The 27,526-nt window shown below is 45.9% G+C and overlaps 2 protein-coding genes across 3 annotated transcripts; one reads left to right on the forward strand and one right to left on the reverse strand.

Annotated features, from left to right (window-relative positions):
• The first annotated feature begins 147 nt into the window (after positions 1-147).
• On the forward strand, positions 148-8,628 carry LOC111596554 (probable ATP-dependent RNA helicase CG8611). Its single transcript, XM_023310828.2, has 5 exons — positions 148-287; positions 349-2,081; positions 2,143-2,570; positions 7,454-7,643; positions 7,716-8,628. Exons 1-5 carry the CDS (start codon positions 231-233, stop codon positions 7,981-7,983), a joined length of 2,676 nt encoding a protein of 891 aa, XP_023166596.2. The 5' UTR covers positions 148-230; the 3' UTR covers positions 7,984-8,628.
• A 13,269-nt stretch (positions 8,629-21,897) lies between these two features.
• On the reverse strand, positions 21,898-26,510 carry LOC111596551 (homeobox protein B-H1). Of its 2 annotated transcripts, XM_030224058.1 has the most exons (4): positions 25,802-26,510; positions 25,405-25,744; positions 22,734-22,962; positions 21,898-22,639 (listed from the first exon to the last, which is right to left on the reverse strand). In XM_030224058.1, exons 1-4 carry the CDS (start codon positions 26,231-26,233, stop codon positions 22,042-22,044), a joined length of 1,599 nt encoding a protein of 532 aa, XP_030079918.1. In that variant the 5' UTR covers positions 26,234-26,510; the 3' UTR covers positions 21,898-22,041. The 2 variants fall into 2 exon arrangements, with proteins under 2 accessions (XP_030079918.1, XP_023166593.1); XM_023310825.2 differs by lacking the exons at positions 25,405-25,744; positions 25,802-26,510 and adding an exon at positions 23,274-23,496 and having other exon boundaries at positions 21,904-22,639.
• Between the last annotated feature and the right edge of the window lie 1,016 nt (positions 26,511-27,526).

A 27,526-nucleotide genomic window follows, 5' to 3' on the forward strand; every position in this document is an offset into this window, starting at 1 on the left:
TTTCTTAGTGTTTTATTTAGTATTTTGAATTGCGCGCACTTTACAACTTTTACTACACTGGCAACTCGTGTTGTGAGCACTAGTTGGCGCTGCCACTTAGCAACACTAGTTTTGTAGTATTATTAATCGACTGCTTGTGTGAACTGCTTGTTTGCTGGTCAATCAGCTGTTCCAGAGAGCGCGCACGTTTTTCTTTTGACAAACACTATTTAATAGGCAAATGTATCGAAATGGATGAAAATATAACGTTTAACATATGCACAAAGCCAGTGCCAAAAGCAAAACAGGTGAGTAACTACTAATATATCTGATATGAGTGTCACAGACTTACAATTTAATGTTTGCCAGGCAATGCCCACGCGAAAGCCGCCAGGCAAGCAAAAACGTGCTGGAGCCTCCGCTGGATTCGACTTTCAATTCAATGTGGAGAAGCCCAAAATCAAGGCGCTCGTTGTGCGGCGTCGTGCTCCAATTGCTAAACAACAGCCAGCTACAGCCAAGGCCACTGCCACTGTTGCTGTCGTAAGCGCTCCCAAGCCCAAGATAGATGCAATTCAAAAACCGCAGAAAGAGAAGAATGAACAACCTGACAGCGATATTATATTAAACGTATACACAGCGCCTGTTGATACCAGCAGTAAGCAACAACAGGTGAAGAAAGCTACTAAGGAGAAACGCCCTTCCAGCGCCAAACAAGTCGCAACCATTGATAAGCAACAGCTGAAGGCAGCACTTAAAGGCAAGCAGCGTAAAGAGAATCCCAACAAACAGCCGCGTGCCGGCGATCTGTTCAAGGCACAGCTGGACGAGGAGCACAGGCTTAAGCGTGCCGCTGAAGAGCAGCCAAAAGCGGAGATAGCCGCTGCAGAGAAGCCAGAGACATTACCCCAGACAAACAACAAGTTTCGCACCAAAAAAATTGGTCTCTTCGATCAGAGTGATGTGGAGGCGCTCAAGCAGCTGGGCCAGCGCGCTGTCAAGCCCGTCAAAGAGACCATTTTTGCTGGCACCAAAGTGGAAAGCTTGGGTCTGCATGCGCATGCAGTCAAGAATCTGTTGGATCTGCTAAGCATTAACCAGCTAACGACAGTGCAGCAAAAGACCATTCCCCATGTGCTGGCTGGTAAGGATGTGCTGGTGCGCTCACAAACTGGCTCGGGCAAGACGCTGGCCTATGCGCTGCCCTTGGTGGAACGGCTTCAATCGAAGCAGCCGCGCATTAAGCGCACCGATGGCGTCCTGGCCCTAGTTATTGTGCCTACGCGGGAGCTAGCGCAGCAGACATACGAGCTATTCCAAAAGCTGGTCAAGCCATACACTTGGATTGTGCCCGGTGTTCTGCTCGGAGGCGAGAGTCGCAAGAGTGAGAAAGCCCGCTTGCGTAAGGGCATAAATGTGCTGTTGGGCACACCGGGTCGTCTGGTGGATCATCTGCTGCACACGGCATCTTTCAAGTTATCCAAGCTGGAGTTCCTCGTGTTGGATGAGGCCGACCGTCTGCTCGAATTGGGCTACGAGCGTGATGTTAAGCAGCTCGTAGAAGCCATTGACAAACATCGGGCCGAAGAACCACAGGAACCACCAGTTGCCATTCAGCGTCTGCTGCTTAGCGCAACGTTGACCGCTCAGGTGCAGCAGCTGGCCGGACTAACGCTAAAGGATCCGCTCTACATAGACAACAGCGATGAAGCGGCTGACGCTGCGCTAAAGGGCACCAATGGCTATGAGAAGGAAACCATTGAGGCGCAACAGGACGACGGCCTCGGCGAGTACCTGGAGGATGTGACGGGCGTGCTTAGCATACCTGAGAACCTACAGCTTAGCTATGTGGTGGTGCCGCCCAAGCTGCGCCTGGTCACCATATCGGCGCTGTTGGCCAAGGAGCTCGCCGCCAGTCCCAAGCAATTCAAGGCCATCGTCTTTATGAGTACCACCGAAATGGTGAACTTCCATCATGATGTGCTCAACGAGGCGCTCACACGTCGCGTCCTTGACGAAGATGACGACGAACAGGTCAAGGAGGGCTCGGACGTTGACGATGATGGCGAAACGCCTTTGCTGCAAGGACTCCGCTTCTTCAAGTAAGTCAAGTCTGCACTTTCAATTGAATTTCCATATAATTACAGCCTTCATCCTTTCCAGACTTAATGGTTCCATGACGCAAACGGAACGTCAGGGCGTGTTCCGTGGCTTCCGCGATTGTGCCAGCTGCGTGCTGCTGGCCACCGATGTCGTCGGTCGTGGCATCGATGTGCCTGACATCAAGCTGGTGGTGCAGTACACACCGCCGCAAACCACAGCAGATTTTGTGCATCGCGTGGGGCGCACCGCGCGTGCAGGCCGTCGTGGACGTGCGGTGTTATTTCTGGCGCCCAGCGAGGCGCAATTCGTTCGCCACTTGGAGAACAAGCGCATACGCATCCAGCAGGGCGATATGTATAGCTATTTGCAGGCGCTGTTGCCGCGCGATGCAGAGGCGCGCAACGTCCAGGAGGCTGCATCCAATTTGCAGCACAAGTTTCAGTCACTGCTCGAGGAGGATCGTGAACTGCACGACAAGTCCTGCAAGGGTAAGCTCGACTCCATCATACAACTCTTTGCCAGCCAGTCAGTTGCCATGGCAGACACTCAACCCACCGAGTGGCTTTCCCCCGCCTCGCTGTCCACTTAAACGCAACTAGCAATTTAATCCTTTCACCAAAGGATATTAACTTTGTAATTATGATTTTTTTTTTCAACACAAATTTCGCCGCACTTCAGAGGGCTCGAAAAAATGAAGGGAAAACAAACACAGAGACTCACACATACACACAGAGATACGTTCACACAGATATCCGCTGGCGTTTTCCAATTATAAGTTGGACGTTCGCGCCACGCCCCTGCGACCAGCCGCCCACTTGTACGCTGGCAACGCGCGTAAAAAACGCTAAAAATTATTTCATATTTGAAGTTAATTTCGATTGCGTGTCGAACGCCCTGCCCCGCCCAACCTCCCCTGCTGTGTGTGTGTGCGTGCAATGACCAGTTCCTGTCGTCGCACCGTTATCCGTTGTCCTTTTTATCCTCGCATACCCTGGCACAGCCCGGGCATTGCGACTGTGCTGGGAGCACTTCCAGTCGCTGCCCAAGGCAAAGCGAAGGGTATCGTCGCATTCGGCGTTATCCTCATTCGATATTCCTCTTTTTTTTATGCTCTTCTTGTCCTGTTAATGTCCTGTTGAAATTGTAATTGCAGCGCGGTAAAGAAAAAGTTAATTAGATGTTACTAAGGCTGCCGCGACGCGCCCCCAAATAAAAAAGGAAAAGGGGACGGGTTCTTGAATAGGGGTTGACATTATGCCTTTGGAGGGGAGTGGGAGGGTCCTTGGCGGTTAGATTTTGATTGAAACATAAAAATCAGTAGAACTGCTCGCGCGCCCCACCGCTCCATCGAACATTTGGGATGCAGAAATGAATCATGAGTTGAAAACAAAACTGAAAAGCAACAAGAAACGGAAATTGGGCGAGATATGCGAATGCAAAACAATAAGCCAAAGTAAAAGATGTTAAAGAAGCTGAAGCAGATGATGATGATGATGATGGCGTTGTTGTCGTTGTTGATTGGAAAGGGACAAGAACAAGAAGAGGGGGACAAACTGGCAGCCAAAATGGCAACTCAAATTGCACTTAAGCGTCGAGTCAAGCGTCAAGGCAGGAAGCCGCTTGGCAAAACTTGAGAGGAACTCGCCCAAAGGAGCACGAATGTTGGGCTAGACAGCTAGAATGAGAGAGAGAGACAGAGACAGGAACAGTGTGAGAGAGAGAGAGAGAGAGAAGGAACGAGAGCTGCAGTTGCTGAGCTGCGTCCAATCAAAAAGCCATTAAAAAGTATTACGCTTGAACAAAACTGTACAAAGCAGCAGATAAAAGCATTTAGAAGCACAACAGAGCAAGGAGAGCGACACAGCGTGCAAGTCAGAGTCAGAGACAAAGACAGAGAGATTGAGTTTGCAGCAGCCGTCTACATCCTCTATGCATATGTATGAGGCGACAGGACTATTCATGTGCGAGTTGCATGTGCGAGTAATTAAAACTATTTGCAGCAAAGAAACTCATTCTGTGCTCAAGTCTTGAATAGATACCCAGTTTACACAGCTCCAAGCCAAAGTATATCTCGAAAACCTTTATTTGCTTTGATTCAATAGAATCATATATGAGTCTCTTACAAACTCTACCCAAAATATTTTGATTAATTGGGCATAGAAAATATGAATAGGAAGTGTAAAATGGATACGTCCCTTGGTCTGTTTGTATTAATTTTAGCATAATTATTTCAATCTTGAGACTCAGTTAAAAATACTCTCTTAAATAATAAACCCTTTTGCTTTCACGATTTATTTGACCATTTTCTGAACATATTAGCAAACTCTAAGCTATTGAAAATCTATCTTAAGAAGTCAAAGAATTTGTCTTTCCTTGTCATAACCACATTATTTTATCAACAAATCTCAGCAGACTGAAATTCGAATACGCTAGTCAAATGTATTTTCATAACCTCGTTCTTTCAGTTATTTTTACTATAAAACATTGTAATACTCGTTCAAGAAGTGAAGAGAGTATATAGGTATTCAGACTTGAAATTTACACCATATACTCTTTGGAAACCGCATTGTGTAAAGCGCTAAGATTTTCCTGTTCTGACCACTGTGTTGGGCGTGGCAAGAATTTATATCTGATATAACAGAAAAGTTATCAGCTAAGGTGCAAACGATTTAAAATTTGGAACATATACTCGCATTCATCAATACAAGACTAAATTTATATAGTATATAAATCTACGCCCATTGGCGGCTTGGCAAATCGTGTAAGACATCTACGAAATAAAAATGTAGTGACTCAGTTAATGTTGACTTTATCTTCTAAGGCTTTGAAGCTTTAACTCCCTCTTGAGATTTACCAGGAATGATTTTAGCTGTTTTTGAAGCGTGAAGGAGTATTATGCAGACTGCCGCATTTTTACTGCCTCTCATTGTTTGTGGACTTTTGTTGTTTTATTTTCACATATTTTATCTATGCCGAAGACGATATGGACATATTAAATTTAATTTGAAATCTTAAAAAAATTGAATGATAACTGAGCGAAAACCCGCTCCCTTGTAGAAGGAAAACCAAAGTTAATATGGTGTAAGCTTTACTTCTCTCGTTTCTCAATCATATCATATATGTAAATAAAATCACTCTCGAATCGAAATATCTGAGAAGTGCCATTAGAAAGAACATAATTGTTCGCAAATAAGATATTTATACATATTGGGAAAATCAGCGGAAAATCTGTGGCATCATTGTCGTAAGGCTGTTTTGCAGCCGTCAGGACAGGCCCTTACCCTTATCAGCTCTGTTCACGCTGTACCCCATGATTAACTACTTACTGTCCAGAGTGGACAATAAGTGGAAAACCGCAGGCCGCAAAAACCGAGAAGCCGAAAACTGAGCCTAAGCCAAAAACCCAAAAGTCCCAATTCGGGGAGGGAAAAAAAACAATCACAACAATTTGCCACGCCTACACAAGTAGAGGAAGAAGAAGCAGAGAAACCGCAAAGGCACGCGCGCTTCAGAAATTTCCGTGCGCAGTTGACGCTGAGCCAACGGCGGGCGCATTAGCCGAGCAACACCCCCAACGGCAACCCCAACCCCCAAAAGCCATAGACTTAACAATGGAAAACGCGCTGGCCGAGGCGCAAGGGAAGAATGGATTTTAAGCTGGGGAGGAAGCTTCATAAAAAGCCATTTTGTGCGGTTTGTTCGAATGGATGGGGATGGGGCAGTGGGCAGGGGGCAGGGGGGCAGGGGCTGGAGTTCAGTTTTCACCCTGCCATTGACACTGCTCGAATGACATTTATTTTATTCGCAACTTCCGGCTTGCAGACGTCTGCAAACATCCGGGCTCGTCATACTTTTTGTGTGCCTAATGTCTGGCACTTGACTGCCGGCGCGTATTCGGCAATTAAGCAGCCCCAAAGACAAGGGCTTGACTTTGAGACTCCCGTACGGCCAGGGGACTTGCTCACAAAGAAGCCAACCAGTTCCCAAACAAATGAACGGAACGGAACGAAACGGAACGGAAGAGCAAACGCGCGAGCGGGCGCTCGGAACGGCTGCTGCTCCGAGTTAATTGCCAGGGCAGAGCCACGTCTTTGTCTCTCTTGATGCTCTTCATCCGTACGCCCTTTCGCTTCTTCTCTCTCCCTCTCACGCTCCATCGCTCTCTCTTGTTGGGCTGTATGTTTGTTGCCTTGTTGAATTGTGCGGTTAACGATCCCAATTTGATGAGTCCTTTTGATTGTTCAAGTAAGTGGATGTGAACCGGTTCGATAGTGGTTCAAAGTTGCTAATTATGCAGACTGGCATAAGCCCAAGTCCTATAAATATTGAATCATATGAGCTGTCGAAGTCGAGGAGCTAAATATGAATTGTTGGGTATTAAAATAGACCTATGAACGTTTTATTTTAGTTCGGCGTCTTCATAGTCTCACATATAATATAATTTATTTCCTTCTATCAATTGATAAATCTTTCAAACTAGTTCAAAGTTTAGCTCACAATTTCAGAAAGTATTGCTTATGTGTTCCTCAAAGGATATTTAAGCTAGGATGCCTTTATGTTTCTGTTCTGGCCTTGAGCTTAAGATATACATTTGAGCTCACATTTGTCAAACTATTTATTGATATAAAGTGATCTTAAGTATATGTTCGGTTAAGTCAAGGTATGGGAATTTGTTTATTTCGTTCTCGTGCTGGAAATTTGTAAATTGGATCTGTGGCTGGGTAATTGTTTCGTTTGGTTTAGGTATTCGAATTGGATGTGATTAGATCTGTCAGTGAAGGTGACCCTTCCTGCTGCTGCTGCTGCTGCTGTTTCTGTACCCATTCGTGGCTCGGAGATGTCAAGCAACGCAGACAACAACAGCTGTCTCGTTTTTTATTCAGTTCGTGCTTTTGTTTTTGTTCATTTCGAACGCATTTTTCATTTCACAATTTCACATCGCATTTACATATCTCAGTCTATCGCGCGCTGCGCTCTCTGTGCGATGCTTATCACACTCGAGGACAATTGCGGCTTCTGCGAGCCATGCACGTTGTGGTAATTTGATATCATTGTTGTATAATTTGGCATTGCCTGGCATAAGTGCTGCGTAATTAGCAAGGACATGCCCACAACAGAGCCAACCGCACAATGGGACGCAGACATCGGGTGTATGCGGTGGGATTTGGCAGCGAGAAATCCTTTGCTGACATTGCTCATTTGTCATTTTAACAAATTTATTTTGTAATGAATGCCACACACACTCACTCACACACACATACATAGATACGTACGGCAGGCACTTAAGCCAACACATCAATTAATTCTGAAAGCATTAACATGCTCCGACTCCAGCCAACAACTCGAACTGAGACACAATGTTTCGTTGCAGCCTTCGTCTCCTGGATGAAGTTCTATTCGACATTTCCCAAGGAGCTGAAGCCCATCTTCAACGTACGCATCGCACACATGGGCCACTTTGCCAAGAGCTTCGCTCTCAAGGAGGCGCCTAGTAAATTTGCCAGCCAGCATGCAGCCCCCAAGGTGGCCCCGCCCACCAATCGGCTGACCTACACGGAACGGTATTTGTCACATTCAATTGCATCAGCTAATTAGCAAAATTTGTATTGAGACTTTTCCATTTTCATACACAGCGATCCTGAGAAGCTGCAGCAGGCGAAGCGGGCCAAGCGGCGGCTCTACACGACAACGGTCAACGGGGAGGTGAGGCAGATGCAGCAACAGCAGCAACTTGGCGCAGCAGACCGCAAGAAATTGGGTGGCCCGCAGCGCCATCTGCCGGAGGGCAATGGCAGAAGCAGCTTTATGAAGAGCCTCAATAAGTCGCGCGCCCTCACCATATCTGAATTCGACAGCGGCTTGCCCGAAATCGGAGCGCCCAAGCGGCGCAAGCAGGCGTAGGCGCCTCCAGATGCCATGGACTAGCAGAGGACGAAAGATGGAACTGCATTTGAAGCGGGAGTGTCGACCGGACGGCCCCCATTTATGCGCGCCATTTTGTTCGAGAGCGCTATTCAAGCGTTTAATCGAAAAATAAATTGCCCTGCAGTTGAGGCTGGAACTGGCGGGGCGGAGGAGCAGTACGGTCTAAGATAAAAAATGCTCGCCAAGCTAAGACACCCAACTCATAAAAGTTTCATTTTTCACAACTTTTAAGCCCGGACGTCCTCCGGGAAAAGTTGCTGCTCCGGCTCCAGCGGCCGCTGTTAGCATATTTAAGGCTCATCTTTACAGTTAGTGTTCGCTTGATATACATATATAGCATTTATATATATATATAGCTTTTTTTTACTTTATGTAATATGTTTTTAAGGCAAATATTAGAAATCCATTTTCCGCTCACTGCAGACTCATTCAGTTTTAAAAATGTCAATCTCTGTAGCGGGCAGGCGCAGCGACAGGGGCGTCACTGTGGGCAGGGGAGGGGGCTGGCACGTGTTGGCCGCCTTTTTGTGCAACTGAAGCGCGTAATTTGTTGGACAAGCTATAAATAAATATGAAACATAAACGCGTAAAAAAATCAAACGATTTGCTATCGCTTTACTTATTTTGGTTTTGCTGTCGCTTTTCCCCGCTGAAAGCGTGCGGCGATATTTGCGCAGGACACGTGCCAGGCCGCAAGCACGGCGTAGCCATTAATAGCGAGCCGAATGCGGCCCAATTAAAAGGGGCCAGCGATTGATTTTTAATTAGTCGCCTTATTGACGGTTTGTCTAACTGACAGCCAGCTCGAAAGTTAAATTGGTCGACCAATCAAGCGTTCCCTCGCCCTAGCCCTGGGCAACCCCTATTCCCGCCCTCCGCCTTGCCCATTGTGCGCCCACCAAGCGTCCACGGATTGCGTCGACTCCTAATTACGTGCGAGTGTCGGCATATGAAATAATATTTTGATACAGGTGTCCCGAGCACGCAGCCGAAAGTTAACTTTGCCTCTGATAGAGTAGAGTGCATTGGGCATAAGCGCTAGATCAAGCTGTCTAGTCCCAACTAGAATATATATTTATTTCTTGCCGAGAGAAACCCTTACTGCATAATCAGGTCTCCTTATATATCCAGCTCATCGATATGGCATCGAGTACAGTTAACTATATATAATTAATAGATTTTAAAGTTTGATTGTTTTGTGTTTATATTGACGACCGTCGAAATGCAGGGTATTTGTGATTCGTAGTTTGGTGGTATGATTCGTGCCTGTTGTTGGTTGGCCAGTGCCACTTGCAAAGGGTTGTTGAGTGTTTCTAATGCGATTGCACTAATGGCTTGAATTATAGACGCATTAGGGTAAATTAAAATCCTCCTCGTTCAATGGCCATGCCGGGGGTTGTCCATATGCCGGTTGCCAATAAAAAGCCAACTCACTTAGTGCCAGCGGCTTGACCCCCCAGTTCAGCAACGACCACGGACCGACGCTCGAGGGCTGGCAATTGAGGGTTGGGGATTATGGGGTGGATTTAACGCTTTAAGTGGGGGCGGACGTGGCAGAGAGGAGGCGTGGGCAAGGGGGAGAGCACGATGTTGGCTTGTAATGAAGTTGTAGCGGCTGCATCAACAATGCCATTGCCGGACTGTTCCATTGTGGTCAGGTGCAAATGCTGCAGGTTTTCATTCAAATTGAATAGAGAACACGACACAGGGACACACAAAAAATATATAAAAAAAGAGAGGTGAAACCCCAACAGCTGTCAACATTTCTCCACAGGTGGGGGGAGGTCGGGAGCCCTCACTTTGATTATGACAATGCCCCGACCCCAGCTCGTTGACAATTGAGTGGCACAAAGGAAGGCAACTAACTGACGAAGGCCGCATAGCACTTGTCACCTTATTCCGTTACATAAAGAAGCACAGCTCATTTTTATTGTTATATAATCTAATTACAAATGAGCACAGTCGCTGCTAAGTAAGCTCCGCCCTGAAACATTAAATTTTCTACAAATAGGAAATAGAAATTGAATATCGATACTTCAAGAGATATTTTATAAAGCAGCTATATAAATATATATATATATATATATATATTTATATATATACATATACATATACATATATATATATATTTATATATCATTTTATATATATAATATATAAATATATATATATGTATATATGGATTTATAGATATAACGATTCATTCGAATCTCTTTTGATATGCAGATGTGTTCATAAAAATAGTAGTGCGATGCAATTTAGTGATAAGTAAAATCTTATATATATTCTTATATATTATTCTGAGTAATTTCATTCTAAGCAAAAAGCATGCATCCTTTTTATTTTCCATCAGTAAAGATCCCTCCCTTGTCTTATATTTTGTGTAGTGCAGCACTACTATTTTTATGAACACAACTGTTTGTATCTACTGTTGGCCAACAAGAAGACCCAGTGAGTTGACATAAAGTATCTAAAATTCATATAGACTGAGTCCTGTTTGGTACACATTCATATATAATATTTCTTATCAAGTATAATCAGCTATAGTTGGCACTACAGCAGATCGTTCTACATGGCTTACTCTCCGCTGTTTCTGAAGTCAAGTCTCCAATGTATTGAAGGACTGCTGAATTCTTTATGCGGGCACCCTTTGTATTAGTAATTGCCAAGTATATACACAGTCACTGTCAAAAGTATTCAAGCAAGTTACGTAAGTTCCTTGAAGAATACCAAGCTAAATGTGATTAGAATTTCAAATCGGATTTCAGTTGAGCACTTTAACCGTTGCCTAGATCTATCTACACCTATTTCTGTAATAGTTTATCATTTTGTCATGTCAATTATTAGCAGATTGCATTTGTTCATTCACAATAAAGCTTGCTTAGCGCCTTAACGCTTTGGAATTACAAATTACAACTCAAATGGCACTGTCACTGGCAAATGCAAAGGCAAAGGCAAAGGCAAAGGCAGAGGCAAATGCAAACCGAAGCCAAAATCCAAACTCGAACCCAATCCCAAGTCCAGCTCCAGTCAATTCCGCAAAAGGTGCGCGTCTGCCATTCCATTTTATATACACATTTTTTTTCTCAGCCATTTCCAATTTCCAATTATAACGCAACGCGATTGCGTGCACAAAATGACATGCTTTTATGAATTCGCGATGATCTCGAGACGGGCAACGAGCAACGGGCAACGGACTACGGCGCTGATAGGCGTTCGACTGGGTAAATATATATGTGCTATGTATATTGAGAGACGCACATACATGAGGAGCACATGCACAGGGATACCCTTTAAAGGAAATATGATTTCATTTGACGGCGCCTTGCGCTCGTTGGGGCCAGCACCCACATAGCCAAAGAGGCCGGAAATCAGGATGAACACAAATTATATATATAGACATATATATGATACGAAGCTACTCCTCCTTGTGTTTCGCTTTCTTTTATGGCATTTCTATCCAATTATGTTCATTAAATTGGCATTTGAAATTAGCCAAGGCAAAGGATAGGCCGGAGTTCGAGCTGGAGCTGGAGTTGGAGTTGGGTAAGAGAGTTGAGAGTTGATAATGGTGGTGGGGCTGGCTGATAAACTACTTAATACTTATTTAATTTGTGCCTCTGATCCGAATGTAGTCGAGCAGAATGCGCCGCACAACTGTCATAAAAATCACGCAGCGGAAATTATTTTGTCACCATTTATAATTGCATTGTCACACCAAAAACACTATTGATTCATGTTGTTGTTGGCGGTGGCGGTGGTGATGGTGGTGTTGCTGCTGCTGCTGCTGCTGTTATTATTATTATGATTGGAGGGTGTTGAAAGTAACACCCCACACATTAAATCAAGTGGCTGTAGCCGTGGCAGTGCGTCGACAACGTCATACATAAATTATTGAAAAATCATTCTGCAAATAAACTCAACGAGCAGACAGACAGACAGAAAGAACAAACGGGACGACAGAGGCCCAGCTCGAACCCATAGCCAAAGCCATAGCCATAGCTAAAGCTCAGACTGCGAATGAAGTAAATAAAACCCACCACCAGGACGTGCCAGACACGAACACGGACATGGGCATGGATTGCCTAGCTGTCTGACTGTGTTGATAGCTTTGACAAGAGCGCAAATAAAGCAGTAAATAACTGAACTTGTTACAACACGAAATAAAAAAAAAAAACAAACACAAAAACGAGTGTGGCCAGGTTCAGTGCATTGCGTATACGCCGCATGGCCAGCGAGCAGTTTAAATATTGGCAACGAGGCAGCACGGACTGAGACTGAATGGTTATGGGGTTTCAGGGTGGCCAACAGCATCCAATCCAATTAATTGTATTTCGCCTAAAACTTTAAGCAGAGGCGTCGAAGCACAGGCAACACTTCGGCCCGCTCCACCCACTCCTGCAGCCACAAATGCCTAATGGAAGGCGTCGCCTGTGCCGTCTGTGCCGTCAGTTCCGTTTCCGATTGAGCGAATGCCCGTCTATTTATTTGCAAATGCAACTTGTCCAATTTGACAGTTGTCGCTTGTGAATGTCAGACTTGGCTTGGAGCTGAATGGGAGGGGGTAGGAGCGGGGGTGGGTCCCACAGGGCAGGAGTAACTGAGTAAGCGACAGCGACGTTGGCGCCCACTGAAGCGTAAAGTGTGAAAGCCTGTAACGAGGCATATTGCAATTAGATTTTGTGTAAATTTATTTATGTTAATTAGTTTCAATTTGATTTAATTTGCGCTCAAGCAGCTCAGCCAGCCAGCAGCCAACAGGCAGCAGATCTGTCGGGTGTGTGGGGGCATCGGGAGGTAAGTGGAGACGCAGCGAACTGACAATTAAAAGCACGTTAAAAACGCATTTAGCAAACAGCCAAGCTGGCAAACGGGCAGCGGGTCAACTTGGCTGGGATCCGTTTAAGCCGAAAACGCCTAATGACAGCTGCATCAATCCTGTGCGCTAACAAAGCGTTGAAGAAATCACTTTACCAGCGGCGGCGACGGCGACGGCTACGACGACGATGACGGCGGCAGCCATAAAACGAGCTGCGACCGAGAGAAAGAGATGAGAGCGAGAGCGCGGAGGGGAGAGGAGAGGAGAGGAGAGAGCGAGAGCGATGAGAGTTGAGAAATGACAGGCCAAAGGAGACGCCGCCAAAATCAACCGAAATGACAACGAGACATGCAAACAAATGAAATGATGATTCCGTCTCCGACTCCGACTCCAACTTCAACTGCGAGTCCAACTTCCACTTCGACGAAAAGTCTAATTTGTTGATAATTTGCGACCGCCGCCGCTGACCGCCAACGATGCCCCACGGCCAGCAGCAGCAGCAGCAGCAGCAGCGGGACCGATGGATGGATGTGGGAAATGGATGCAGTGCCAGATCCAAGCTGGACAAGAGATACTTCCGCTACTTCATAAATGGAAATGGATATATGCGAACTGGGCGCTGGCCTGCGCTGGAGCTTGAAGCTGTTGGAGCCGCACTTGGAGCTGGTGCCGCTTGGATTTATGATGCGCTGCGCCAACTGCCAATTTAAAGGCAATTTAGCCAAGAGGCGCGATTTCAACTAAATTGCAAACAATCTGTGGGTCGCAACCTGTTGGGCTGCACCGCCACCCGCTGCAGGACAGTTGACTGATGGACAGGGCTGGAGCTGCGCCTGGCCCAGCCATAGCCAGGCCGAGACTTGCCTAATTAATTGTATTTTAACAGTCGATGACGAGCGGAATTGGAACAAAATGTGCCAAAACACAGCGCAAGAGATGAGATGACATACGAGCAGTGCCACCATGGGTGGGCGATGGGAATGCTATGGAACAGTGGACATTTAATTGCCAGAGCAAGAGAAATGATGAGAAACAGTTGAGAAATGGAACAGTATGCGAGATGGTATTTTTAACTATTCTTAGTGGGAGTGACAAGCACAGAGAGAGTATCTATAGGAATATTCAGGGACTGTGGATTGAAAGAATAAACGACGCTGAAGGTGGGGAACAGTGGGAATGGGAGTGGGAAGTGAGATTACAAAACACTGACATTTAAAGACAGTAAGACAATGCATAGAAGCAGAGGGAACAGTGTGTGAACAATATGAAAGTGGAACGGCGAGACTGCGAAACAGTGGCATTTGGGAACATTAAGACAACGCAAAACAGGAAGAATCTGCGTGAGAGTACGAAGCAATAGCATTAAGGAACAGTAAAAGATTTCGTTATAAGAACACTGAATCAGGGGAACAGTGAGAGCGTGAACAATATAAAAGTGGAACGGCGAGACTGCGAAACAGTGACGTCTAGGAACAGTCAGACCAAGCGAAACAACATGAAAGTAAAACTTTTAGAGCAGAATGGGAAGTCAGCATAACAGTTGTACACTAAACCCAACGAAATGGAATCAGAAACATAGAAAATGCATTAGAATTATTGGGAAAAACATATAGATAAAGAAATGGCCAAACTCACAGAAATAGATTGACTAGCGAAATGTGAAAAACATGAAAATGGAATATAAGAAAATGAAACAGTCAACAAGAATAAAGTCCGTTTTTAAACTGACAGAGCATGCACCACTAAGGAGAGCAGAGCACTTGGGGAAGACTGGAATAAATTGGAACAGCTGCAAATATTTGAGAACAGTTAGAGAAAAGTAAACTTTTCAAAATATAGCGAATAAAGGGATCGTAAGTGGAACAAAATGGAAATGAAACAGTCAATTTTTATGGAATGGAAACACAACAGAGCTGACAGTGCTTAGGGAGTAGAACACTTCTCGAAGTTAACCTATTAGTTGGTCAGCATACCGTAGGGAAGGAAGTCAAGTAGCTTTAGCGGTTACCCACTCCTGCTTCAGGACAGGGGCTGTCATCAAACTGTGTCCATTTGGCAGCCGCTGTTTTGATTTATGTGCACTTCACGCTTTGTCGCAATGATGGCACTGCGCCACGCCCCCGCCCGCGGACAGTGGCACAGGGCATTATCCTCGGCACGTGTGCGCACAAATTGATCCTTTATGAGCATTTTGCGGTTAATAATACTTCAATGTATGCGCAGCCCACACCCCCGCTGCCCGCGACGAGCGCTGGCCAAGCTTATGAATCGCTAGATGCGGCCGTCGGGCACGTGCCGCCGTCGTTTCCGCCACCCCTGCCCCAGCTCCTGTGCCTGCCCACGCTTAGCCGTTAAGTGTAAATGATAAGCCGTTGAGAGATGCCTGACTGCCCCGCCCCTTGGGGTTAAATGTGCGAGGCCGCCTAGGCCAATAAGGCGACGCATTTGTTGTGTAAGTTTGTTTTTCAAACTCAACAAAAAAACGAGAAACGAAAAGCGAAAGGCGAAAGGCGAAATTGGCAACTGGAACGGGCCGACTGGCTCCTGGATATAGGGATATGGGCATGCGTCTGGTAGCTGGCTTTGGGAGTCGCTGCTGCTTGACATGTGACACCTTTTGTTGGCGAGTGTCAACGGCCACGCCTATTGTTTGTGTTGTCTGGCTTTACAGTCGGTAAAGCGCTTAAGAGCAGCGATCCTTTGGCATCCTTCGACTTTGCACCCGCGTGTATGTGTATGTGTGTCTATGAGTATGCGTGTGTGAGTATAAATCCCAAATGCCACTTCACACTTAATTTGCTCATAATGCCCGGCGTAATCCGTTGAGGACGCAGCACAACCCCTATTAATATCCTGGCAATTACACTGACAACAACAATATTTGAAAATTGCATTAGAGGCACAACCACCACCGCTTTCAACAACAACAGCAACGGCAACGACAGTAGCAGAAGCCACCCGCCCGTCCCTTGGCTAGATTTTCTGCTGCATTGGCCTGAGTCTGGTCTGAGCCTGGGCCTGGGCCTGGGCCTGGGCATCGCCATTGGATCTTATCAGCTCCTTCACATATGCCCGCCCCGTTAATGCTCGTAATGTGACAAATTCATCCATTCCATCGAGCTGTGCCCAGTTTAGTTGAGTTGTCCTTTTTGAAGCGTCGCGACGCTCAAATTCACATCGCTGATAAGACCTAAGCTCCGAGCCCAAACCTAATGCCAACACAATCCCCGTCCCGTTGCTTGCTTTCATAATTTGTTCGTGCGTTTTATTTATTATTTTCAATTTTTTTTATTCTCTATACTTCTGCCACATTCTTATCTCTGGGCCGTCTACAAATTGGCTAGATTTCGGGGCTGCGATAGAAAATGGCAACAAATGTTTTCATTTTCATTTTCATTTGCAAGGCGCAAGGATTAAGTGTCAAACGGAAAAATGAACTGCTTCCACTGGAGAAGGTTGAGCCTCTGGAATGGACTACTTATTAGCTAAATAAAAGCATGAATAGATTACTTTAGACTAATTCAAATTTGTATATTTAGGTGTCATAATAAGACTTTCTAGAAGTGAACTAATATTAGTTATATACGATGCTCGCCTTACTGTGAACAGTTGAAGTCTGCATCTAGGACTACTTTCTGCTGTCTTATAAGCTGCTTAGATCTACGAAGTGACATTTGTTTATGCCCAGTGTGAACTTTATTAAAGCAAGTTTAAAATTTAGTTAGTAAGACTAACTATAATTTCATTTCTAAAATGCTAAAGTTTGACAAATAATTTTAACTTAATCTCAGCTAGCGATTGCCTTGAAATGCTGTAAGGAAGATCGCGAATTCTTTCTATCTGATTAAGTAGATCACAGCTCTTGGTCGCTATAGACTTATTGAACAATTGATATGAATGTGAATCGTGCAGTGATATATACTTCACAAATCTTTAGAGATCGCTTCATCACCTCAGATAGATGTCTGTCTCCTCAGCTGTTAGAGCTATATGATCTATATGATCTTTTATGAGGTCTGGCATATTCGAAAGTATTGAAGTTTTATTAAATTTAACTATTTCTAGAACTTAAAGTAGTATTAGTACAAATATCAGTTGCTGTTACTTTCTCTTGAACTTTTCCTTATTGGAATATTTATTTCATTAAATTGAATTATCCTATTATAGAGATCTGGCAGCAAGTCCAATAGATCTCGACTAAATACAGTTCAGCTCTAGCTGAAGAGTGAAGATGTTAGTCTTATGTTAGCCTTGAGCCGAGCAGCCTTAGCTGTGGCTTAACCTTTCAAATCAACAACAATTTTATGTTAAATATGCTTCATATATATATCCGAAATATGCATTCAATTAGATTGATTTATCATGTCGGTGTAGCACACATTGTGCTCAAACACATTCAAAGAGCCAATAAATTAATCGTATACGAATGTTGCTCTGCTTCGAAATTAAAAAGTAAAGACGTGTTTTATATGCAAACAATTAATACTGGCCCACTTTATGGAGCTGGTTACTGTGGCTGGCTGTGGAGATTAATAAATTTGAAGACTTGTGCCAGATATGCGAAACAGCTTGAGCAGCGGGCAGCGGACAGCGAACAGTTGAGTGCGGACAGCAATGCTGAAATTTGCATAAGTATAACGGGGCAAAAGCGTATAAATCTTCCATATGGTTTCTATTTAACTTTTACTAAAGACTTCCGACACATTTCTGAGCCGACGCCGATGTCGACGGCTGCTCGCCTTGCCCCTGATTGCTGAGCTGATTGCTGGCAAGGGAGATGGCAGCAAGAGCGGGTAGCGGGATGACAATGCACCTGCACCTGCTTCAGCGCCTGCGCCTGTGCCTGTGCCTGTGCCTGCACCTGCACTTGCCTGCAGTTACTTTCAACACCTACACACGTCTGGATGCCTGGCATGGGGGCTGCCTGGGCTGACTAGCCCGGCTGGAAGGGCAGCTCTTGAATTTGGGCCTGGGCATGCGGAGGGTGCGATGGCGTGACTGGCGTCCATTTGGACGGCGCCTGAATTGGCCAGGGCTGCGTCTGCTGCATTGTCTGTGCGCCCGCCGCTGGCCCGGGGCTTGTAACTTGTCTAAATGCACACAATTATTGAATATAATCGCTGTGGAAAACAAACACATGAAATTTGCATATGCCGCCCCCAAGGCGATGCGCTACACTCCGTACAGGCCAAAAGCTTCACAGCAAATCTTAAATACCCTAACGAACTGTTGCTCCCAGTCTCCCCCCTCTCTCTCTCTCCTTCTCTCTATCTGTCCCCGCTTAACTTAGATATATCAATAAAAATTACTCAGGCAATTATCAAACAACCCTACAAAAAAAATAAGTAAAAATTTAAAAAAAAATTATAAAATTAATAAAGAAACAGTAAAAATAATTTGTAATGGTAAGGCAAAACTTTGCGGCTTGTGGTGACAATTAAGCGCCATTTCCGCTTGCTGTCAAATGTGTTTAAAGCGCGCCTTGCATAGATGCTGATGCATATGAACGGGTTTTGCCCAGCGTTGCGCGTTAGCTGCACACTTTAGGCATCCCAAAGAGAGAAATCATGAAAGCAAAGCTTTGGCCTAGCCAAATAGCTCTTACCATCCCTATCTCTATCAAGATATAGCCATATTATTGGTAAACTCTCTATATAGATAACGAAGCCAGCTCATCGAGGCCTGCGGCTACAGCCTCTCTGAACTCTCTGGACCTTTTCATATTCCATTACAAGATGCATCACTTAACTAGTTCATAAATAATGCCGCCCACTGCCTCCTGCCACGCCCCGTTCATGAACAGCCGCCACGCTGATAAGTGGCATATGGCAAGGGTCAGCGGAAATGCAATCGACTGCAGCAAAAAATGCGACTAACAGAAATAAATGGAATATAAAATGCGAAATTAAATCCAATAAAAAGTTTATTAAATTCATAATTGTTCTATAAATAGCTTTTATATCTTTTTTTTGCCATAAATATTTCTTTTATTCAATTATTTGTTTGCTTTTTGCCAGATAGAGTAAAGCTCGGGCCCAAGTAGAGTTCCCTCTTCTTCCGTTTGCAATTTGGAATGAAGGTTGAACGCCCGAATCGTAGGCGTTCTTCCGGTTCGCTCGTGCCGCCCATCGAAATTTGCAGCCCGACTCCCTGCACTTAGCTGGCAAATGTGCAGCTTAGACCAAAATATGCAAAGCTATGCGAGGCATCATTCAAAGCGCACAGCACAAAATAAAAACAAATCCCAACTTGAATTGGTTCAACAGAATCGCAAATGAAATCATCAAATCAAGGCTCGAGCTTTAAGACTAATTTATATTATGATATTTGCACAGGAGCCACACACAGTCTGCATATGGATGCTTACTTTGATGGAGTTACTGTTGCTGATATTGTTGTTGTTGTTGTTGTTGTCGGAGCTGATTTCCATGCAAATTGATGTTACAGCACAGTAAGCAGGCAATATTTCGGCTTCAATTCATAAATGCGCCGGGCGATGCGAAATTCCCAATTGCCCACGCAATCCCCGACGGCCCGAGCGCCCGTGCCCCACCCATCGGCCGGCGGAGTTTGCATATCAAAGTCTACGGCTGCTGATATTGATAACCGAACAGCCTCATAAGCCACTACACAATATTGATTCCGATTTGATGTTTGCCTGGTTTGTCCTTAATTTATGCATGGAATTTACGCAATTACCTATTACAGCCCCGGACCAAAATAAACCATTCCATTACACCGAGCTGCAATGGCAAGGAAACTGGCTCAGCATCAAACTTGCAATCAAAATGCGTAGTCAAATAATGCACAATTGTATCCTCGCAAGCTCAATATAACAATAACAATCTGTTGATAGCTAAAGTCTAGTTAGTCACTCCTGTTGTGAGGCAGGTCTTGCTCTGATGCCTTGTCTGAATTCATAATGGGCTACAATAAAAAGTAAATTTATCCTTGACTAATTTGCTTCAATTTTGTTACAAGCTATCGATAACAATTGCTAAAAATCGATTAAAATTTATATTATGTTGAAGTCAAGTTGTAACACAAATTGCAACTGAATGAAATGCACATTAAATCAAATGCAACATTTTCAGACTCTAGCACCAAAAACGTAGGAGAAAAAAGTAAGAAAATAAAACTCGATAGCCTTTTTAATCGATAACAAATGAGAATAGTAATCGATTAATTGATCTGCGTGTGTTGTAGAGTCACCAAAAAATCGGTCTTTTTTTATATCGGTTTTCTTATAGGTCAACGCTCGTTCGCTCGGACGGACGGACGAACAGACGGACGCTCGGACAGACGAGCAATGTTTTTTGAAATGATAATTACAGAATGTGGCATACTTAACTTGACTTGAGATAGCTTCTCTAATCTTATTTCTATTCTATTTCGTATTAGTCCATATAGACCGTGACTTATATGATGCTGTGTGGTCCTACTGACTAGATGAGTTAGCCAACTCAGTGATCAAGGTAAGCATAGCATAAGGCTGCTTGCTTAAAGATATCATATAGATGCATATATATTAAGATATACAGTCTTTTATACTTACTTCATATCAAGGACCTAGCACTGTAAGTATAGGAGAAACAGGGCATAGTCAGCCGAGTCTGTGTTCGCCTGAAAAGTCTTAATAGTTTTTTTTATCAGCAGCTTATGCCATTGACCAACACTGGCTGCACTTACCAGCACTTTGGCCAGGCACTTTCGCCAATTGCTGGCAGCATTGCAGTAATTAGCAACATTTGGCTACCGACAACGATCATGTTTAATTGACCATGCCCAGTGACAGGGGCAGAGTGAGAGGGCGAGCGGGAGAGAGTGAGGGCTCATCCATGGTGCCGGTTTTATGTCATTTGTCTTTAATGAACGGTTACCCAACCCCCCTGCGGGCATTGTTATTGCTGCTGCTGCTGCTGATGTTCTCGGCCGTTGCATTTATTGTCCTACCAAGCGTCGCTTTTGTTTTAAGCCAACAACATTAACATTTGCAACCAATTTGTCGAGCGAGTGAGAGAGAGGAACGCGCGTGTTGCTTGCCAAGAAGCGTGCAGCGGTAACAACTTTTGTTTTTTTTTTGTTTCAGTTGCTTGGGGTGACTGAGTGCGCCTTAGCAGCTTTGCAGTTTTACAGTTTTGCCAAGCCACGGCGACTGCTGCATGCGCTGCTGCACTGGCAGCTCGACACTTGCACAGAATCAATATGCTCCTCGGCGTTGGTACAGCTGCTCAGGTGTCCTTAGCTAAACTCGAAGGCTTGCCTTGCCACTTGGCCTGCAGCACGCAGTCGAGGCACGCAATCCAGCCGAAAGTTAGCCCGAACATGGCCATAACAGTGGCTGTGCCAGTGGCAGTTGCTGTTGCAGTTGCAGTTAGCCGTTCGCCGTTCGCCGTTTGCCGTTTGCTGTTCTTGGCCAACTGGCCAGCTAGTCGCTGTCAGCTTTTGGCCTAATAAATGCACTAATTGCGGTTAAATGCATTTTGCATGCAATTATTATCATTAGGGGTTGCTGCCCCCTCAGCCCAGGCAGCCCCCCACCCCAGCTGCTACCCAGCCCTCTTACCAATTGTTAATTGCCGCTGTTCAATAATTTAATTGCCTTCGCCTCGCCCCCCTCTCTCGCTCTCTCTCACACACTTTCAGCTTATTATTATTTTTATTTAGACAAAAAAATTGTTATTACATTTACATTACAAATACAACGACCACGTTTATTCTAATAATAATGAATAATAAAAAAAATAATTATTTAAAAAAAATGCAAACTTTATTAAAAGTTTTTTGTTTTCCTTTTGTTTTTGTTGTTGTTTTTTTTTTTAAGTTACGATAATACATCTTGTGGCTAGCTTAAATATGCACATTGTTCTTGTTGCAGTTGTCACTATTTGTTAGTTTATTAAATTTAATTGTTTGGCTGCTAATTTTTACAACATTTAAATAAATATGTGATGCATTCGATTGCCTAAGCCTAATCTCAAAAAAAAAATTGTTTAATTATTTGTATTTAATAAATTACTAAAAGCAAACAAATAAGTTACGCCACACTAACACTCGCACACCCACCCACACACACACACACATATATATATATACACTCACACTCTCTCACACACACTCACGCACACACTCAACCTTTTGCCCTTTTGTGTTTTGGAAACAAATTCTGTTTTGTTGCTGCTGCTGCTTCTTCTGCTCGTTCCTCTTTGGCCACTTCACACCTGCAGCTGATCCTCGTCATCGGACTGCGCCTGGGAGCTGTCGACGGACCGGCCGGGCGGACTGCCCGGGTTGAGCGTCGGACTAGGCGTAGAGGGCGGATGTGCGGGCGACGCAGCGTTGGCCGCCTGCGACTGCGTCGGCGATGTGGTCAGCGCCTGCGGCTTGTGTATGATAGCCATGCCAGCGGCTGGCGCGGCTGCAAGTGGCGCCGGCACCGCACCACCACCACCAGCGGCAGCTCCATTGGCCGCCGCGGCAGCAGCCGCCGCGCTCTGATAGTAGCTGCTCAGCGAGGACAGCGAGCTGGAGGCGGACAGGTGCGAGAAGGGGGCGCTGGGCACACCCGCGTACAGATTGTACGGCAGCGGCTTCTGCATGGCCGCTGCGGCGGCCGCCTGCCTGTAGTAGATATCAATGCTGGAGTGCGGCGGTGCGCCGTGCGCGGCAGCTGCGGCGCCGGCACCGGCAGCCGCCGCATACGGCCAGGCGCCCAGATATGGCGAGCCACCATAAAGCCGCTGGAAGGCGGCGAAGTTGCCCGCCTCGGCGAGCAGCTCCAGGCCCACAGCCGTCTGTCGCTTCCACTTGGTTCTGCAGCGAACAGAGAGAAGAGCAAAGGCAATAGTTTAGTTGAAGCGAATGTGACTGGCTGCGACTGAGAGCCTCTGGTGGGGCGGCAACTCACCTGCGATTCTGATACCAGGTCTTCACCTGGCAATCGCTTAGGTCCAGTTTGTGCGCCAGTTCCTGGCGCTCCTGTACGCTGAGATATTTCTGCCGCTCGAACGACTTCTCCAGCGTCTGCAGCTGATGATCGGTGAAGGCGGTGCGCGCCTTTCGCTGCTTCTTGCTCAGCCCGCTCATGTCGCTGGTAGAGCCGCTCTTAATGCTGTTGCCATCGTCGTCCTTGCCACCTGCACGCCCAAAGAGCCAGAATCGTTAGTTGACATTGTCTAAGCCAAGTACTTAATGCTAACTGCTGCTGCAGCTGCAGCTCAGCCCAACCTAAGCTGCACTTGAATTGGCCCAAGTCGCGGGCGCTAGAGTTCAACAACGTTTAAGGCCACGCAATTGCCTTTTCCGTTCTCAGCGACCAGGTCTGGCGCAACACCCCCTGTCACTGGCTCTCTCTCTCTCTCTCTCTCTGTCTCTCTTGTTGTTGTTTGTTGTGTGTGTGCAATAAAAATGTGTAGCGAAATGTCTAAACTTGGCCCAGTCCTCATACCTGTTCCCGTTGCCGTTGCCATTTCCGTTTGCCGGCCTATTGGCCAACCCTTCTGGCTTTCAGCCTAGCTGCGCTGCTCGTTTGCTATTTAGTACATAAAATTTATGTAAATTTATCTGATTGCGGTTGTCCGATAAGCGACTCGGCTCAGGTCTGGGCCAGGGCCACTTGCCACTTTCCTGGCGTTAAATTAGTTAAAGCGAAAATTTGCCAAGTGCGCATTAAAGCCAAAGCCAACTTAATATTCTGATCTGTGAGAGCTGTTTGCTCAGCGCAGCTAGCAAAATTCTTAACATGGTTGCCTCTGTCTCTGTCTGTGCTGCTGCTTGAGGCAACGCAACAAAAAAACGTTGCAATTACCCAGCTTAAACAGAGTTGCAATCGAGCCAAATTAAAAGCAGCGCAGCAGCAGCAGTAGCAGCAGCAGGCAGATGCTTGAGAGACGCAGCTTTCGCTGCTTCCAGGCAACTTGGCGCTCTTCTTGGCTGTCTCACTTGCTCCTGCCTTCTGGCCGTCATCTTGTTGTTGCTTTTTAGCAACAACGTCAGGCCTGGCTGGGCGTCCAGGCCACAGCCGCTGGGCCAACAAGACGCGACTACCGTTTATAAAATTACAATTGCACACAGGAAATTGCTGCAATAAATGGTCGAGGAGAGTGCAGATTCATTTGGCAAAGAGAGACACACGCACAACACACGCACAACACACGCACACACAAGCACACTTTGAGAACATTTAATACATAAAAGTAGCTCTGGGGCGTCTATCAAACGATATTAAATTCCATTTTTATAACATTTACCACAATTAGCGAGACAGAGAGAGGGAGAGGGAGAGCGAGGGAGAGAACATGCTCGAGCAAAGACAACGTTTTGCTTCTAACTATATATAATTAGTGTGACGTTGGGCTTAAAAACAAAAGCATAAAATTTAGTTCTGCAAACTGCGCTTTGCTCCATTCCAAGTGGATGTTGGGCGGCTTCAACTCCCCCCTCTTCCCACACAGACGGCGAGCCACGCCTCCAATTCAATGTTGTTGCTCGCTGACTGTTTAAACAATTTTGCTGGCAGACAAATGCACAAATCGGAATGGAATGGCGAGTGCAAGCAAAGTGAACGGAGCTGGGGGCTGGCGGGGGGCGTTAAAAGCAAACAAAGCGTGAAAATGCAATTTTTTAGAAGTATCCAAAAGGCCGCCAACAAATGTCTGCTGCCGCTCAGACTAGAATCTGGGCATGTTGTTGCATGCAATTTTTACAGTTTGTTTTGCAAAGCGGCTGCACTCCCTCGCCGCCTGCCCAACACACAGACAAAAGACTCTGGCAACGAACTTGGCATGACATTCACTTAGTCAGGCAAACGGACGGGCGGGCAAACGGACGGACAGAGAGATTCGCATTACGATTGGTTATCGCGAACAGAGCGACAATTGTCATGAAATGCCATTGAATTAGACAGCCAATAGGGTATAGTAAAGCATCAAAATATTTCTTTATACATATAGCAGACATATATATGATATATGTGTCTAATATGCCGATGAATTTTGATTTCAGAATCTTCAAACTGTCAACTTAAGCACATTAATTGACATTTATACATATATAGACTTCAAGTGTAGATCTATCTATAGTGCGCTCTCTGATCGGGAATCGATACGAGATTCATTGACTCGCGCGTCATTGAAGTGGGGCCATTGCAATTATATATTTAGAAATTGTAATTAGTATTTATTAATGTGATTATTATTATTGGAATTGTCGGCATCTTCATTGCTATCAGCGCACAATTGTGGACCTTGAGCATAGATAACATTCATGTACCAGGGCCTTGGCCCGATTGCTCCTTACTTTGTGGTCTGATCGGGTCCCTCTGACTGCTCAGCTAAGCGAGATCATCAATGATAAGCAAGGTTGAGTAAAGTCACTATCCAAACTCTCCCTCTCTCTCCCTCTCTTACACCCACTCGCGCTCTCCTTCATGTACTTGCATCTACTCAGCTCTGATCTGATCACCGCTTCACCTTGACTTTGTCAAATTTCCACTGACAAAGTTAACTCCTCACATCGCCCCCCTGCTCAACTGCTCCCCGGCCCGCTCCCACCCAAAATAATATAGAAGCTCACCTCACCATTACTACAAACGCTGTGATCGTCCATGTGACCGCCGCCGCCGCTGCCCGCCTCGTCGCTGTCGCAGTCCTCGTTCTCCTCGTGGTAGTCGCTGCTATCGTCGAGCTCGGCCGACGGCGGCGGCGCTTCGCCGGTGCCAGCGGCCGCCGCTGCAGCTGCTGCCGCCGCAACTGCCGCATTGTTGCGCGCCGCTGCCGCAGCGGCGGCTGCTGCATAATGCTGTTGCATGGCCGCTGCATATTGCGCCACATTCAAGCCGTTGGCGCCCATCTGGGCGGTGGGTCCGAAGTGGGTCAGTTTGGCGTGCGGCAGTGAATGCGGATGCGGATGCGGATGCTGCTGCTGCTGCTGTTGCTGATGCTGATGGTGATGATGACCGTGTACAGCGGCTAGAGCATGTGGATGCGGCTGATGTGGCAGCTGATGTGGAGGCGGCGGTGGTGCCAGTCCCAAAACTGAGCCGGGCGGCGTTGCTGATCCCGGTTCCGACTCCAAATGCTCACTGTTGTTGTTGTTGTTGTTGTTATTGATATTGTTATTATTTGTGTTGCTGTTGTTGTTGTTGTTGTTGTGGTGCTGCTTGTAAAATGCTGCAGCACTGGCAGCAGCCGCACTGCCCGCCAGAATGTCGTTGATCATGAAGCGGGACCGATTTGGCTTCAGATTGGACGAGGTGGACATGGACATGTTGACCGCCGGTGGATGCAACGGATAATGGTGATGAAGATGATGGTGGTGCGAATGCGAATGCGAATGATGTGGCGACGGCTCGCTGGGCGCTGTAGTCGTGGGCAGCGTCTGGGTTAATATGCTCATTGAGTCTTTCATTGCCAACGGCGGCCGCACGGATTCCAATTGGACTCTTGCACACACTCGCTCTCGTTCTCTCTCTCACTCTCTCTCTCTTTCTCTCTTCTCACACACTCGGATGCACAGTCAACAGAAAAAAAATGATATTTATTTCGAGACGGATGGAAAAAATGTTTTGTTTTGCACACGTTTCAGTTGTTGTCTTTTGCACTTTAACTTGAACTTCGATTTATGGTTAACTGGGAAGTTCGACTTCGACGTGGACGGTGACCGTCGCCTCCGCTCTGGACGTCGTCGCGCTGTGGCTGCCAAAACGAGACTAAACGCACCTGCAGCGCCTCGGCCGCACTAAAACCCAGTCGCAGCGGCAACAATTTTGCCACTTTGTCATAGGTGGTGGCGAGTGGTCGCTTCGGTGGTGGCTCTCGGTGGCATTTCGATTTGCTTGCGTGCGAGCGAGAACGCTGCGGCTCGGCTGCGTCGCGACTCTGAGCTACTCGGCCTCACTCGTGCTCACCCGTTGGCCTGTTGCTGTCTGCTCGTTCGACATGCCGTCTCGCTTGTGTGCAGCGCCATGTTGTTGGCCCCGAACTCAACATGCGCTCAGCTGTGGTGAGTTTCGCGGCCAGTTTTTATGGCAACTGTGTTGAGCTCGATGCTGAGTCGCGTAGTCGCAGCGCGCCAGCAGCGCAAATCAAGTACGTGCGCTGAGCCAGCCATAAAGCGAATACGAATGTCGGTCAAACCGCCACTGGCATGGCAAAAGGACGCGACTCGTCAAGTGGGCCGCTCCCAGCACACAACGCGGCCCACAACTCCACAGTGCTCTGGAGCCCGACAAAATGGCGCGCCCGTGGCGTCACTTCAGATGCCACGGACCATTAGAAAAGGGATCGCATTCGAATAGCTTTTTGAGCTTCATCTTTTGAGCTAAATACGCTTATTCCTATTTGATATGAGCGAAGGATTCTAAGCAGCAGCTCCCATACGAATCATGGCTCAAAATATAAAATATAAAATGTGTTTCTCTTTTCTATTTGCTCTATTCCTTATTTATATTTCAATTCTAAATTTTTGTATAAGTTTAATTCAATTATTTTTTATTGGCAAAGCTTAAATTTCTTGAACAAATACTGCTCGCTTTATAATTTATTTATGATATTAAAATTCAACAACTTTTACTGAACTTAATTATAAAATTTTTATTCAATAAGAAAATAACTTAGCTTAAGCTTAACTCTTCACTTTACCTTAGAGACCTCAAGCTTCGCTTTTGAGTAACTATTCCATTAATCTAAACTGCCATATATA

This window comes from Drosophila hydei, unplaced genomic scaffold (assembly GCF_003285905.1).
Source record: "Drosophila hydei strain 15085-1641.00,03,60 unplaced genomic scaffold, DhydRS2 tig00000343-arrow-arrow-pilon, whole genome shotgun sequence".
Classification (NCBI taxonomy): Eukaryota; Metazoa; Arthropoda; class Insecta; order Diptera; family Drosophilidae; genus Drosophila; species Drosophila hydei.

Bases quoted from the DNA above. Each gene is read 5' to 3' on its own strand.
- LOC111596551 (XM_030224058.1), bottom strand. From the start codon at position 26,233: ATGAAAGACTCAATGAGCATATTAACCCAGACGCTGCCCACGACTACA. The intron at 22,963-25,404 runs GTGAGGTGAGCT...TTGGGCGTGCAG, and splicing joins TCACAGCGTTTGTAGTAATG to GTGGCAAGGACGACGATGGC. The intron at 22,640-22,733 runs GTGAGTTGCCGC...TGTTCGCTGCAG, and splicing joins ACCTGGTATCAGAATCGCAG to AACCAAGTGGAAGCGACAGA.
- LOC111596554 (XM_023310828.2), top strand. From the start codon at position 231: ATGGATGAAAATATAACGTTTAACATATGCACAAAGCCAGTGCCAAAA. The intron at 288-348 runs GTGAGTAACTAC...AATGTTTGCCAG, and splicing joins CAGTGCCAAAAGCAAAACAG to GCAATGCCCACGCGAAAGCC. The intron at 2,082-2,142 runs GTAAGTCAAGTC...CATCCTTTCCAG, and splicing joins CAAGGACTCCGCTTCTTCAA to ACTTAATGGTTCCATGACGC.